At 46.0% G+C, this 13,505-nt stretch overlaps 1 protein-coding gene across 4 annotated transcripts in view; it reads left to right on the top strand.

Annotated features, from left to right (window-relative positions):
• Positions 1 to 8,862, top strand: part of DNM3 (dynamin 3) — a 187,710-nt gene extending 178,848 nt beyond the window's left edge. For 2 of the 4 annotated variants that reach the window (XM_065673955.1, XM_065673952.1), the window contains one exon: positions 2,833 to 8,862. In XM_065673955.1, coding sequence (XP_065530027.1) covers positions 2,833 to 2,902 — 70 coding nt within the window. In that variant the 3' untranslated portion in view covers positions 2,903 to 8,862. The remainder of the gene's footprint in view (positions 1 to 2,832) is intronic. The other 2 variants (XM_065673956.1, XM_065673954.1) reach the window with 2 other exon arrangements.
• Positions 8,863 to 13,505: the final 4,643 nt, after the last annotated feature.

The raw sequence follows: 13,505 nt of genomic DNA, 5'->3' as shown, positions 1-13,505 counted from the left end.
CAGGAATGGCGGTGAATGGTGCTTTTGCAGGTCTTTACTCAAGTGCTGCCTTTTCCATCTGCCACTCCTCCGGAAGGCACCTTTGTCTCCAGGTAGAGGTCTTGCTCACCTAGTCATGCTGTGCTGAGTTAAGGAGCTGGAAAGAAATAGCGTGCAACTGCATGGAAGCTAGGCAGCACACCTAAGAGGGCAGAGGAGGGGGACTGAAGCTAAGGAGGGATCTGCCCATTCCTCATGTACATCCTTGCCCAAGCCTACTGGGAAGACCCACAAGCATATGTATGCAGAGTATCCCAGGTACATGTGTGCATCGCCAACAGAAGGCTGGCTCATAGTGTGAAGTGGTGGGGAAGAGCTTGGACTGAGGGGTCCCGTCGCAAGGCAGACCTGCCAGTTGGGCAGTGCCACAGGGAGAACAGGGCTGGCCCAGCTCTGCCTGTTGCACGGGGAAGCGGAAAGGCTGCAGTGTGGTTCTGCACCCCAGGCCCTTGCAGTGGCAGCAGCTCCTCCTCAGAGAGGGTCCCCAGGGGGTATCAGCTACCCCCTGAAGTGGTACTCTGGAGTGCAAATGAGAGCCTGCTGGGGAATTTTTCTGTTCAGAATAGTGGTCACAGTGCAACAGCACCACTGGTTCAAGGAGGAAATAGGGCTCAGACCTGATTTTGGTTCAGGTTTGGTTTGACTGATTATAACCAGGAAATCCTCACACTGTGCTCTCCAGTTTCTGACCCTGCTGGGCTAAATAGCCGTTTGACTAAATTACATTATTTGAATCCAGTGTGCTGCATTTAACCTGGTAAAATGCATGTTTGGGCTCATACCTTTTAAATTTGATATGAAGACAGCTGTATGCATTTTCCCTTGTTTGTAAATTGTATACACATGATACAATGTTTTCAGTAAGCACTAAGCAATGCAATGTGAGGCATTTCAACAAAGGAATAATTTAATGCAACCCAGCAGAAATGCAGAGCCTTAGAAGTGGTTCTTTATGAAACTACAAATTTTGGAAGTGGGTCCAGAAGACCTACACTGGAGCAACACAGGAAACAATAGTTTACAGAGTAACATTTTCTCTGTAAGAAAAATACACCATGAAGAAATTATACTTCGCCTATTTTTTTAGCTTGTTGATTTACTTGAATGCTTCAGTTGGCGTATTTTGTATTTGTTGTATGGTAGGGATTAAAATTCTCATTTCTTCACCAACAGAGAATATTGTACAAGATGCACTTTGAGCCAAGAAAAATGCTTTTGGCAAGTGTAAATTTGTCTGATATATTATGTTCAGTTCAAAGATGATTAGCACATTGTTATATTCTTTTCATCTTCTATTTAGCTTCAACAGAATGAGACACATTTCCTTTGTGCTCATCTTCAGGGACAGGAGCTGTTCCTACTTTCACAGGTGGAGGACAGCATTAGAGAGGGCTGTACAATTTGTCTTGGCCATTAATGTAGTCTGCTGAAGCTGGATAAGAAATGAAGAGCTCTCAGCTCTCCATTTTGTTTAGACCCCATGTTCATGCCTCTCTTAGAGCAGCTGTGCACTCTCGTGGTGATCTGGGCTGGGTTAAGGAATAAAGTGAGAGCTGGTACTTCCCATTAAAGAAAATGGGGAACAAAAGCACTCTAAGAGACAGATTGGAATAATTGCACAACAAAACCCTGCAGGAGGGTTCTGGATAGCTAGCTAAAGGAGCAGGCTGGCTGTGAAGAACAGTCTCTTAGGTATATTTATACAGCGCACAGCAGCGCTAGGCAGAACTGTTGGAGCTAGTGCAGGCGCCGGAGTCCAAACGGGTATTGCCATCTCAGATTCTGCACAGGCTTTGGTCAGCAGTGGGGTGTTTTAGCCCAGGTGGAATAGAATGTTAATAAAGCAGTCTTTGTAACTATGATGATGGAGTTATCTCCACACAGCACTGATGTGAACCAGGTTCCCTAAATACACACGAAAATGTAAAAGGCAATTTCATAGCTACCAGGGAAAATCAATCTACAGCTCCCTTGGATGGAGCAAGGGAGGGGAAGGTCTCAGCCTGGACTGCAGGTGGAATGTGCTCAGGGATCGTGCTGCTGCTAGCTCTCACAATGTGGTCTCTTACCAGATGGTGATGGAGTCCAAATTGAAATGCAGGGGGTTTCAGTACCCTGGAGCCTGTGCTGAATCGGCCATTTGGCAAAGGGGAACAAAGACTCGTAAGCCTTCTGAAAAAAATCTGGGACTCCCTTAGTTACTGAAGTTGATAGAGGAATGTATTAGTGGTAAATGAAGGAATCCACAGCCAAAACTAGCATTTTCATAATGCCAGCTGGCCACTGCTATAAAGCTTAAAGTTTGTGCCTCAAATTCAGACAACATTGGCTTGGCTCCAGTTGGTCCAACTGTGCAAGAAGCTGCAGGTTTTTCTGCTTCTGCAAAGAGCAGCTGGAGTTGCTGTGGGCTTTCTTCCGGAATCCAGCTGGCCACTCTGAAATGTTAAAACTGCTCTGTGGCTGTCCAGGCTCGGACTGACCCTTGGGAAAACAGGGCTATTGATCCTCCCTTGATGGTGTCCATGACACAAGAATGTAACTGTGTTCGGAGAAATCCCACGATGCGGACCAGAGAGAGGAGCTGTTTGATGCATGAGAGGGCTAAGGCATGATAGGCATGTGGCTAACCCATTGCTTTCTTCCTTGTTGTGGGTGATTAGGGCTATCATGCTTCAGTGCACATGGAAGTAACATTGTGTTTAGAAGCATGTCAATGTTCATGTAGCGAGAGCAAAAGGTGCCAGGTTTGTTCTTAGTGTTTGTGCTTATTGTTTCTTCTCTCTTTCTCTCCAGTCGAAGACCACCCCCTTCACCAACTCGGCCCACTGTAATTCGTCCATTAGATTCATCCCTGTTAGACTAAAAGAAGTTTCTGGCATGCCATTCATTGTTAACCAAATATGTGGAAACAAATTGCTTGGTAACTGTTGCAATAACCAATGTATAGTCGCATGTATGGACATCTATAGGCAAGTAACCAATTTTACTGATACACTCTGTCCATTCTGCATTGTTTATGAGATCTTAAATGTTTTGGGAAGGTCTGTGCTGCCTTGACTGTTCCTTTTGCAATAGCTGATGTTAGCTAACTTACTGACACGTCTTCACCCAGGCTACAATGCTCACAGTCCTGTACAGAAAACAGAGGGCTTGGCTTTGTGTGTGTTTGTTGATTTGACCTGCTTCTTTTTTCCCTCTTCTCTTAAAGGAATCTTGCTTTCATTTGTACCTTTCAGGTTTTCTATTGTTCGGAATTACACAGTTACATCCACTTTCTCTTTTAATGGCTAAACTGGGCAAAGAAAAGTGATGCAGTCTTACCAAGCTCTTCTGAAGGCCCCACACTTCCATGTCTCTCTTACAAAAAGCTTGCTGGATGGCTGCTTCTCCTATAATTTCTCCTTATCCAAAGTCTAGTTTTTAAGGAGTGCTGTTAAACAAGAATTGTGTGTATGGGACAATGCGTATTTTACTTTATTTCCACATTGGCAGCTGACATGAAACATAGATTGGGTGGTTGATAATGGCCAGGCTGTGGTGTTGCAGCAAGGACATGAAACGGCATTTTGAAGAACCAGTACATGACAGAGCAGTGTGTGCCAGCTCACTTTGTCCTCTGCTAGTGCTTGCTCACATTCGTACTCCCACTGAACTCATGGGAAGCCTTGGGGGCGCATGTATGAAATATGTATAAATGTACTGCACTGCAAGATCCAGAGAACTGAGCGCTGCTTTTGGTCATTTTGTGAAACAGAAGGAGATACAGAGACATGATATGATATAATATGATATATGATATAACACAGCACAGCTGTATACAGGCTACTGCTCCTCTGCCCAGTGTTTGAGCCAATTCACAGAGCTACAGCCTAGATTTGCATCTGAGCTTTCCAAGGGTCTGGTTTGGATTTGAGATATTGCTCGCACTAGTTGGTAAAGTTCCACTATGCTCCCTATATAAAGATTTTCTCTTTGCGTCACTTGAAGTCTTGCACACCTCAGATTAGGGTCACTTCATCCATATAGGTACTAGAATTGCTTAGCTGTGCATCCTGCCAGTGGATTAATTTAGCAGATGTTCACTTGCAGAGGTCCTCTCTGCCTGCTGTTTTGCACGTTATATATTAACGCATTATAAAAACCTTTTGTCTTAAGTGCATTACTTCACTTTAAACAGTTAGGGGCAGTGTCACCCTTACAGCTCAAAATTTACTGAGTTAACAAAATTAAACTAGAGATTAACTGGGCCTTGTCTCTTCAGAAAATAATTAATTGCTGTTATTGCTATTATGGTTACAGATCCCTAGGCAAAGCAATTGGTGGTTTCAAAGGCACCCAATATAATCAGTCTAATAAATTTATTTATTGAGACTGCAGGTAGGGCTCCAGTATGCTGTAGCCCCATGATTAGGAAGAATCTAATCAAAGACCCACAGTGAATGGGGATTTAGCTTATTAAGTATTCCCAGACTGCTGATTAGCTGTGCTCACCACTGAAGCAAATCATGTTTCAGCTTGCATAAGAGAGACGAGCTTGGGAAAACATCATGATTCGTATGTTAGCTTAAATTTAATTTCCTGTCAACCTCATACTTGTAACACTCGTCTGGGGAGTCTAGAGGTCAATATCTGAAACACAGTGAAGATGGAGTTTTGTCAGAGCACCGGCATTTTGGTGATCTCAGAAGACTGCTTCAGTGGCTTGTGTTTGTTTGGAGAACAGACCCACACCACCAACACCAAACACACAGAATCAGCTTTCAAATCAAAAAAGGTTGCAAACCCAACTACAGTTGCAAGCCTATTGACTTTTACTACCAAACACACATCCCCCCATATTTTTCTTGCCTTCTACACAGTTTTCCGCTGTGTAGCAGTCTGCTGTAACAAGCAGTGCATCTATTGGATGTATTTTTCTAAACAGTTATAGTAGTTCCTGCTGTTGTCTAGCCAGCAAACCTGTATATAGTTTGTCAGAACTCTCTGTTACTGACGGGCAGCTGCCTGCTGAGAGAAAGCCAGGCTTAGCGCCACAGCCACAGAAAGTCATTTTAACCCCAAATTTTGATATTCATTCAGTGATACGGCAAGGCCATGGTCTGGGTTTATCCCACCCATACCCCAAGCACTCAATTTAGTTGTCCAAAATCCCCTTTGTACAGTGGAAAGAGGCAGCACCTCCAGAAGGTGATTCAGATAGGTGTGGCTATATTGGAGATGAGGACGGGAATGTTGGTAAGTTAGGAGCCTCAATTAGATGACACAGATCCTGGCCTAAAAATCTTCTGTACTTGAGACTCCTTAATTTACTTTGATGACTCTTTCTGACAAGCATAATGAAGCAGGTGGCACAATTCAGCGCTGTCCTTAACTCTGCCCCCAAGGAAATTGTATTTCTCAGCAGTAATCCTAACTTGTAAAAGAAGCTTTCAAGGGTGGATTCACATCCGAAGGAGAAGGAGGCAGTGAGGTGCCTGTGGCCCCATCATCAGCACCATCTGGTTCTGCACCTGATGTTGAGGTTGTGGGACATAGCTGCACAGCCCTCCCTTCCTCTGCATCCTTATTCAGATCACACCTAAATCTGGCCCTGTGCCCCTAATGCAATACTTTTAGGTATGTAAGTTAGTAATTAACCTTGAGCACAGATCCAGAGTTTGATGATTTCACCTCTAACTTCTTGCATATACGCTTTTCAGAATAAACTACACAGAACTGTTTTTTCTAGGAAAAATACTAAATGATTCCCAAGAAATTGCCATATCCAGTGGAATAAGTACTGTCCTCCCAGCCTCAGCCCATTTCCTTCTGGAAGGGTTTGGTTTGTTCCTCTGCCTCTTCATGCTGGCAAGTCATGTGTCTCCCGTCCCTTGTTCTCAGAGCAGCCTTGGCAGCAACTTGCTCCATGCCCAAAGGACAGCAGTACAAGCGCCATGTGGGTCTGCTAGAGGGACTGGCTACCTCTGACTGGCCACTGCCCCCTCTGCAGGCTCCCTTACGCAGGGTGAGCTAAGTCTGAACTCCCATATCTGAGAAGCATGGGTTGCTCTCCCTTTCTTTGCTTCCCTCTGGCAAAGCTCAGAAGATTGCCAGGGAGTAGTGAAGACTCCTGTTAAGCAACAGCAGGATCTTACGTGAGGTATGTAATTAGGTGGGTGATGTACGTAGCTAAGTTTCAGGAGAGTGCTCATCTAGTATTGCATTTAGGCTAAGCCTGGGTCTCTGCCTGGAGAACATGTTCCACCTTACCTCATCATGGCTGACCAACAGCTGAAGAGCTCGTACATGCCGTAAATAGCTCTTGGCCTTTGATCTCAAGGGATCTTCCGGTAGGATTAAAAAGATTGTATGTTCAATGAAAAGGCTTATGTACATAGTTAATGTGTTTATTTTATTCCTGATCTTGTTGCACTTTCTGAGTAAGCCTCATAGAAGTAGATTATTTATTATATTAAAGGAGATACATTACAGGTTATGGCATCTCGTATTAAAGTATAACATAGAAAATACTATATTGCAATTAGCTACATTAAACAATGTCTATACAGCATATTGAGATTACTGGCTAGTTCTGTCTTTCTGTGTTACAATAGTACAAACCTCCTGAATTGAAAGCAGACCTATTTTGTATCTGTGACACTGGGGAGGTGTCCAACCTCTCTGTGTGCTCATGGCACAGTTCCTCCTGCTGTGGCACTGAACCTCCTCCTCCCCAGGCTCTAGCAGAACAGCTCCCTTGTGTAAATGAATGTTACTCTGCCTGTCTTTCCTCTTGCTTTGTCTGCAGGCGAGGTGATACCGATGGCTCCTCCCGTCCAGACAGTCCTCCACTCTTGCTTGATATATGATTTGTCCCGTCTTGCCGGCCATTTTCTTTACTGCCTGTCTCTTTACTTTTCCAGGATGGTGTAAACGATGACTGCTTTTTGTAAGAAGCAAATGCTTAATTTCTTTCTGAATTTTGCTCTGTATGTTAATGCCCTACTTCACATGAGCCAAAAACATCCACCTTTGGTTTCATAATCTGTAAATGGTTCCTGGTGTTGACCTTTGAGCACAACAAGTTGATTCCTGAAATCATGGTCATTATTGACCATCACATACACCTGCTGTAAAAATGTTAAGCTGCATTTCTGAACCTGAAATAAACTGTAACTCTTGATGGGCTTTTATTATTACTTCCTGGATGTGCATGAGTCGTCTTCGGTCTCTCACACTAACATCTCGGCATGCCACACTCTGCCTCTGTTGGGTCTGCAGTGAGGACTGCATATCAGAGATGCATGTTGTATTGAGATCACTGGAGATGTCATCAAAGGGGAGAGGGAGGTATAGAACCCATGGGAAGCATTCAGCCCACTGCCCCGCAAGGGGCTTGGAGTACTGCAGAGACATTTTGCTGGGAAATGGATGAGTGTTTTGCAAGTAGTACCTGGTATCCATTTCATTGCTGGGAAAAGCATGTTTTGGGGAGATTCAGAGCTGAGGAGAAGGCCAGACTGAGTCCTCCAGAGCAAGAGCTAGAGTAAAAATGTGCATGTGTACATGTTATGTCTGGAAGGGATTTCCCCTTAAAGTGGTTGTGTATGAATGTGCAGATGTCTTGGTTACTCAATTCCTCCTTCAGATCAGTAGGAGCCAAGTAACTGGAGTTGGTGCTTGCAGGAGATGGTCTGTATGGCACAAGAAGCACAACAGCTTCCTGTTGGAGAGGACATTTTTCACTGAGCATAACAGTCACTATGTTGGTCCTTAGGTTTTGGGAAAGGGGATGCAAAAGGTGGGATCAACAAAGCAGCAAATATCCCATTGTATTCACTTGCTTGCTGTAACTTGTGGTAACATTTGGAGATTATTTTTTAATAGTCATAAATGGCTATGCCTGAGGTAGTCTGTGCACACCCCCTCAAGTGAACAGCAGTGTCAGACATGTCCTGTGTGGCTGGAGTACGTTACATACTCTGTATGTACAAGTTTGGTGTGTTGGTCAGCAACATGTCAGTAGTGCTCTAAGCTGGGTAACAGGAGGAGCATCCACTCTCCTCTAACTGCTGCACTGGGCCAAAGACTGCCAAGGATCTCTCCTGACAGGGTTGGCAGTAGATTCATTAGACTGCCACCACCCATGTTTTTAACCTTTCCCAGCAATCCCCCCCAGATACCCCAATCCAGCCCATAGGCCATCTTGTTTGATGATTCCTGATTTCATCAGAATCTCACTTAGAAAAGGTCTACTCCAAGAACAGTGTTGGCAGCAGATAGTGGTGCAAATTTTAAGGTTGACCGGGGAAAAGCTTTTCCAGAGGATATTACTTGCTGCAAGAAAATTAGAAAGCCTGTGACCAGCAACCTCCACACTCGTGATGTGAACTGTCCCATTTCTCTGGCGCCAGTGAGTCAGCTGGGAAGCGGTGAGGATGAAAGCTGAGGCTGTGCTGATAGCCAGCTGATTCTAATCTTGCTCTTGCTCTTTTCCTTAATGTGCATGTTCTGTGCCTTTTTCTCTTAACTCTTTTTAAGATAATCTTCTATATGAGTCATTTTATTGTATCTTGACCTAAAATCTCTTCTCTGCCCCTTCCCACCTCCCGTGAATTTGGGGTTAATTTTTGTCTTTTTCCTAGGCGACCTCCACCAGCTGTTCCAGGAAGATCATCCTAACCCAATTTGTGCAATCTTTTTTTTTTTCCTGTGCAATCTTTTTTTTAAAATTGGACAAAATTATTTTTCATTTGCACTGGCCTGTTTGTAAATGACAGATTTTATTTTCAGATGTCAATGACAAGCCTGGATATAAAGAAAATAAAAATTCTGACTACAAAACGAATGTGCGCTGGTTTTCCATTGAAGGGTTCATCCACTCTTTCTCAGATGCAGCCATTCACACCCCACAGAAGAAATTGCCTGGGCTGTGTGGAGCGTCCCACTCTCTGGTGTGATGGAGGAGGATGTTCTGCTGGGATTCCACCACTGCTTCTGAATTCATTAGAATTGCACCAGGATTGCTCCATATAAACAGCTTTGGCTTAGTGTTAGCAGGAAGAATAGCCAGCTGCTTTAACAACAACAGTCTTAAAACATGTCTAATACACCAGCGGCAGCACCTGGCTGAATGGAAAGTCAAAGGAGAAGATTGCAGCAATTTCCAGGCTGATAAATCCACAGATTTATAAATAAGTCACAGCTGCTCTGACCAATTGTTTTTTTCAAGTTAAACCTCTGAATTCCTTGCAAGCTGAGCTCAGTGGAGCATCTGAGCGCAAATAGCTGTAAGTAGCTACCTCTGGGATTCTGAATGTTTGTCCCTATGGGAAAGATAGATTCTGGGATTTAACATTTAGAAGATATGTTTGTTTGGATGCCAGAGAACTATATGAGAAGTCTAAAAAAGGGGAAAACTGATGGGTTTTATTGACTTTTTTCTCACATGAAAACAAAGAAGTGATATCTCACAAACGATTCATGTTGATTGAGGCACTGCAAAGGACCTGGAGGCGCAATACAGCATCAGGACTCCGACCTGTTGTTTCAGGAGCACAAACAAGACCCACCTTTGTAGTATGTTCATGGGGAGAGGGAGCTGCAGTGGTGCTACTTAGGGGATGGTAGAAGGAAGTAGAAGGAAGGGTTAAGGAGATCAGCATTGTGTATGTGGCAGGGGCCTGACAACACACAGGTTGTACTCAGTTTCAAGCCAGCTCTGACACAGCTTTGCTGAATTTGGGCAATTCCTCTTGTTCCAGCTGATTTACATCCCTGCTGACCTCTTAGATGTCCAGGGAGTTGCTCAGCTACCTGTATGTGCTGGTAAATACCAGACACTGAGTTTGCTCAAATTATAAGGAGCCCAGAGAGCTCTACACAGATTTTTTTATTCTCCTTACTCGGACTTTGTCTTTTGGTAGACTACAACAGAAGAAACAACAATGGTGTCAGCAATAAGTGGGGAGTACCCCAAGTACAGCAATTCTTAGGAGAGGGAGATAAATATTCATTCCTGCTAGACTCTTGAACTGTATGTGCTAAAGTGGGAATTACTGGAGCTGGAAAGAGTACAATAATGCACAAAGTGCTTCCCAGCACCCTGGCCAAAGGGAGAAATGGAGGCTCCTAGCAGTCACATGAACACAAGTGTCCTAAGAGTAGGAGATGAAGAGGGAAGCTCAGGCTGGCCACATCGTTCAACTGTGGAACTCGTTGCTGTCAGGTAGAGGCAAAACCACCTCAGCAGATTTCAGGAACTGTGTCTTTTCAGGACTACTTTAGAAGTGAGAGTGTTTGTAGCCAGCAAGCTCTTGAGGAGGTTCTGGCCATGCTTCACCTCTCAGGTAAAAGGGAATGGGCACAGGCTGGATTTCACAAGCTGCTTTTTTTTCCAGGTTGTTAGAAAAATCTGTTCCACACTGGGGGAAGCTCTCACTGCATTCGCTCTGGGACATCAGATGAACCAGCAACAAAAGGTTTCTGATGTTTTAGTTGTACGGCCTTACCTACCACACTCCAACTGAGAGCTGCTGCTGCCTTCCTAGCTGCCAGCTGGCCTCCATGAATTAGGCTGTAAGGCACAAACTTCTTTCTTGGGGTATTTAATAGCATTAAACCTTTCACAGAAACCTTTACCTTCCTCTGAAGTATTTGACAAAAAGTATTGTTGGAAACAGGACTACAAACTTCATGATTTTCTGGTAGCTATTCCTAAAATCTAGTAAGTGTAAAGAAAAAGGTACTGGTGCTCTGGGAAACCTGGCACGTTCTTTAGCACCAACTCGTGGAATGACTTTCTGTAGAAGCTGTTTAACCTTGTCTGTGCTATTTCCACCCTGCAATGGTATATGTTCTGTGGCAAGAGAGAGAAGGCTAAGGTAGCCCCACCAGCTGGTGGCATTATGCATCCTGGGTTGCTTTTCAGTGGATAGGTTAGGACCAAAATCCTATTTTGCTTTCCTGATCATTCACGGCATTGTTGTTGCCTCTTACATCACAAAGCTGAGAAAAGCTTAGTGATTACTGTAAGAATGAAGAGGTGCAAAGGGCTTACCTTCAAAGACTAAAGCTTCACTCTTTCCAGGTTTCCCAGATCCAGTCTCCCATGTGGGTAGGGACACAGGCCCTCGACAGCACACTGTGGCTGGCTGATGCTTGCCTTTCCCTGCAGCAGTGGCTGTAGATGGAGATTCCAGACGGCACGTGTCAGCAGCTCCCCCAGGAGCAAAGCTTATCCCCAGCCAATTTATAATTACTCGCATTTGGCCAACTTCAAATCTAAAGAAAATGTCCCCTTGAAGTACTCCATCTCAGTGGACTTGGAAACTTAAGAGACTGAAAATGCACTTCTTTATAATGCATAATAACATTTAACTCTTTGGAGCTGGTTGATGATGAGCTGGTTGCATACAAACTGAGAAGGGCCTATTTCTTTGGTCTCAGTTCTCTGCTTCAGCAGAGAAACCCCAAAATGTTAGGCTCAGGTAGCCAATGCTCAAAAGGCATCCAGCTTTACTGCTGAGCTGGGCATAGAGTTATGGCCAAGTTTCGTTCTAGAGAATATTCTAAGCTCAGGCATGAAGACATACTCGTAATGGCCACATATTCAGCAGCATTGCAGAGTATGTGTCCCCAGGCGAAGGTCAGAGATGTCCCTAGGTGAAGCTCTGCCTGGCCATCTTGTCACCTCCTCTCCTGGCCCTGGCTCTCTCTGGCATCTTACCCTCCTTCTAGGTCCCTTTGTGCATCCAAGCCATGGACTGGGTTTTATATTTTCATCCCCCAGGTTAGGGAGAGCAGAGTATCTGTGTGGGCAAGATAAGCAGGTCTAAGTCTTTCCCCAGGGATCTCTGGGCAAGGACTGAGGCTAAGGAGACAGTGAAGGGAAGGACCTGCACAGAGCAAAGAGGCCTGGGGCTGTAGGCAAGGATGGAACTGCCTATGGTGGGCAGAACATATCCTGCATCCTGCCTGGAGCTGGGCAGATAGGGCCTGCTGCATCAATCAAAGTGCAGGAATCTGCTCAGCTGATCCACTGGGCTCCAGCTGTGGCTGAGGCAATGTTGTGCCCTTCTCCACCTGGAATGTCCTGGCAGTTGAATGTCCTAACCCAGAGCTGGTTTGAGAGTCTGATTTTGGGAAGAGTATTTTGGGGAAAAATATTTCTCCCTGGGGGAATGGGTGCAGCAGAAACTCTGCTTTCCTGTAGTCTCTGTTGTGACAGACATTAACAGGCACCAGGCAGGCTAGATCTGATTTACTTTTGGTTTACGCTTCCGCCTTGCCCTACCAGTGAACTCCGTGAATCACTTTTGGACTGTGGTGTTACAGTGGCATTGGTGCGAGATGGACACCTCAGTCACTGAGCAGCTTTCCCGGAAACCTTGCGAAAACAGTTTTCTTTCCCCAGAACCAGAACATGTCATCTGGACTGCGAGCACCTGGCTGCTCTGCGCTCCCTGCGAGACTGGAGCACAGGCGCTAAACTTCCGCAGGTTTTAATTAAAACCAAAGTGAGATGTAGTCGTCACCATAACGACAACAGCAACATCTAACGCTTGGCAGGAGCCGTAACAAAGCACTGGAGGTGTTGGGGACTCCGCCGGGGACTGCTCATTTCCGAGACGGCCCAAGGAGCGCCGCTGGCGGAGGTGAGACGCCAGCGCTGAGGGACGGGGTAAATCAGAGCTGTGCTTCTCCAAGAGAGGTTGCACAGAAACCCAGGTAATGCCCAACGCGTCCTTGTGTGGTGCGGCTGGGGCAAGCTTGTGCACCCTATCTCCCTCGCGGTGCTGCCTGCCGCCGGACCTGGGCCCGGCAGCCAAGGGACTGTCCCTGACGGGAGCAGGGAAAGGGAAGTTCCAGGGAAGCTGGGCTGGCCTCTCCAGCTCCAGCGGGACTTGTTTGCCTGGAGCGCCCTCTGTTGTGCTGTGTGTGGTGCTGAACAGACGGCGACAGACAGGCGGTGCTGGACCGGACTGCAATGGGCCCAGTCAGTGTCCCGAGCAGCCTGGCATCCAGCTGGTGGGTGCACCCGCAGGGGCGTGCACTGAGCTCCATCCCTTTGGCTCGGGGTCTGGCTCTGCAGCAAGACCAGATCCATCTCTGGGAGGGGGTTAGAAAGGGCAGGGAGGCGTCTTGCCCCCTCACACCTCCCTCTTCTAAAGGACTTAGGTTACTGTGGTGTCTGGCAGTGTTGTGAGGCTATTCTGGCATCAGCAACCACCCATCCCAACGCCCTCATGCTCAGGCCTGCAGGTCCAGCAGCACTCACCACCCTGCACCTCCGCTCTGCCCACAGCAGTCTTTACCCAACTCCCTTCTCCTTCAGCCCTCCCGGGGAAGCACTGCCAGTCCCCATCACACAAGTCAAGGTTCCTGGGGCTGAGGACTTCCATGGGCATTCTGTGGGGACATCCGGGTCAGATGGATGTTTCTGAGCGGCATGTCTGCTCAGAGGATGCCCACACGCCCTCTACCCC

The sequence above is a fragment of the Lathamus discolor genome, chromosome 3, assembly GCF_037157495.1.
Source record: "Lathamus discolor isolate bLatDis1 chromosome 3, bLatDis1.hap1, whole genome shotgun sequence".
NCBI lineage: Eukaryota > Metazoa > Chordata > Aves > Psittaciformes > Psittacidae > Lathamus > Lathamus discolor.
The sequence above is the reverse complement of the archived record's forward strand: the minus strand, read 5'-3'. Positions and strand labels throughout refer to the sequence as shown.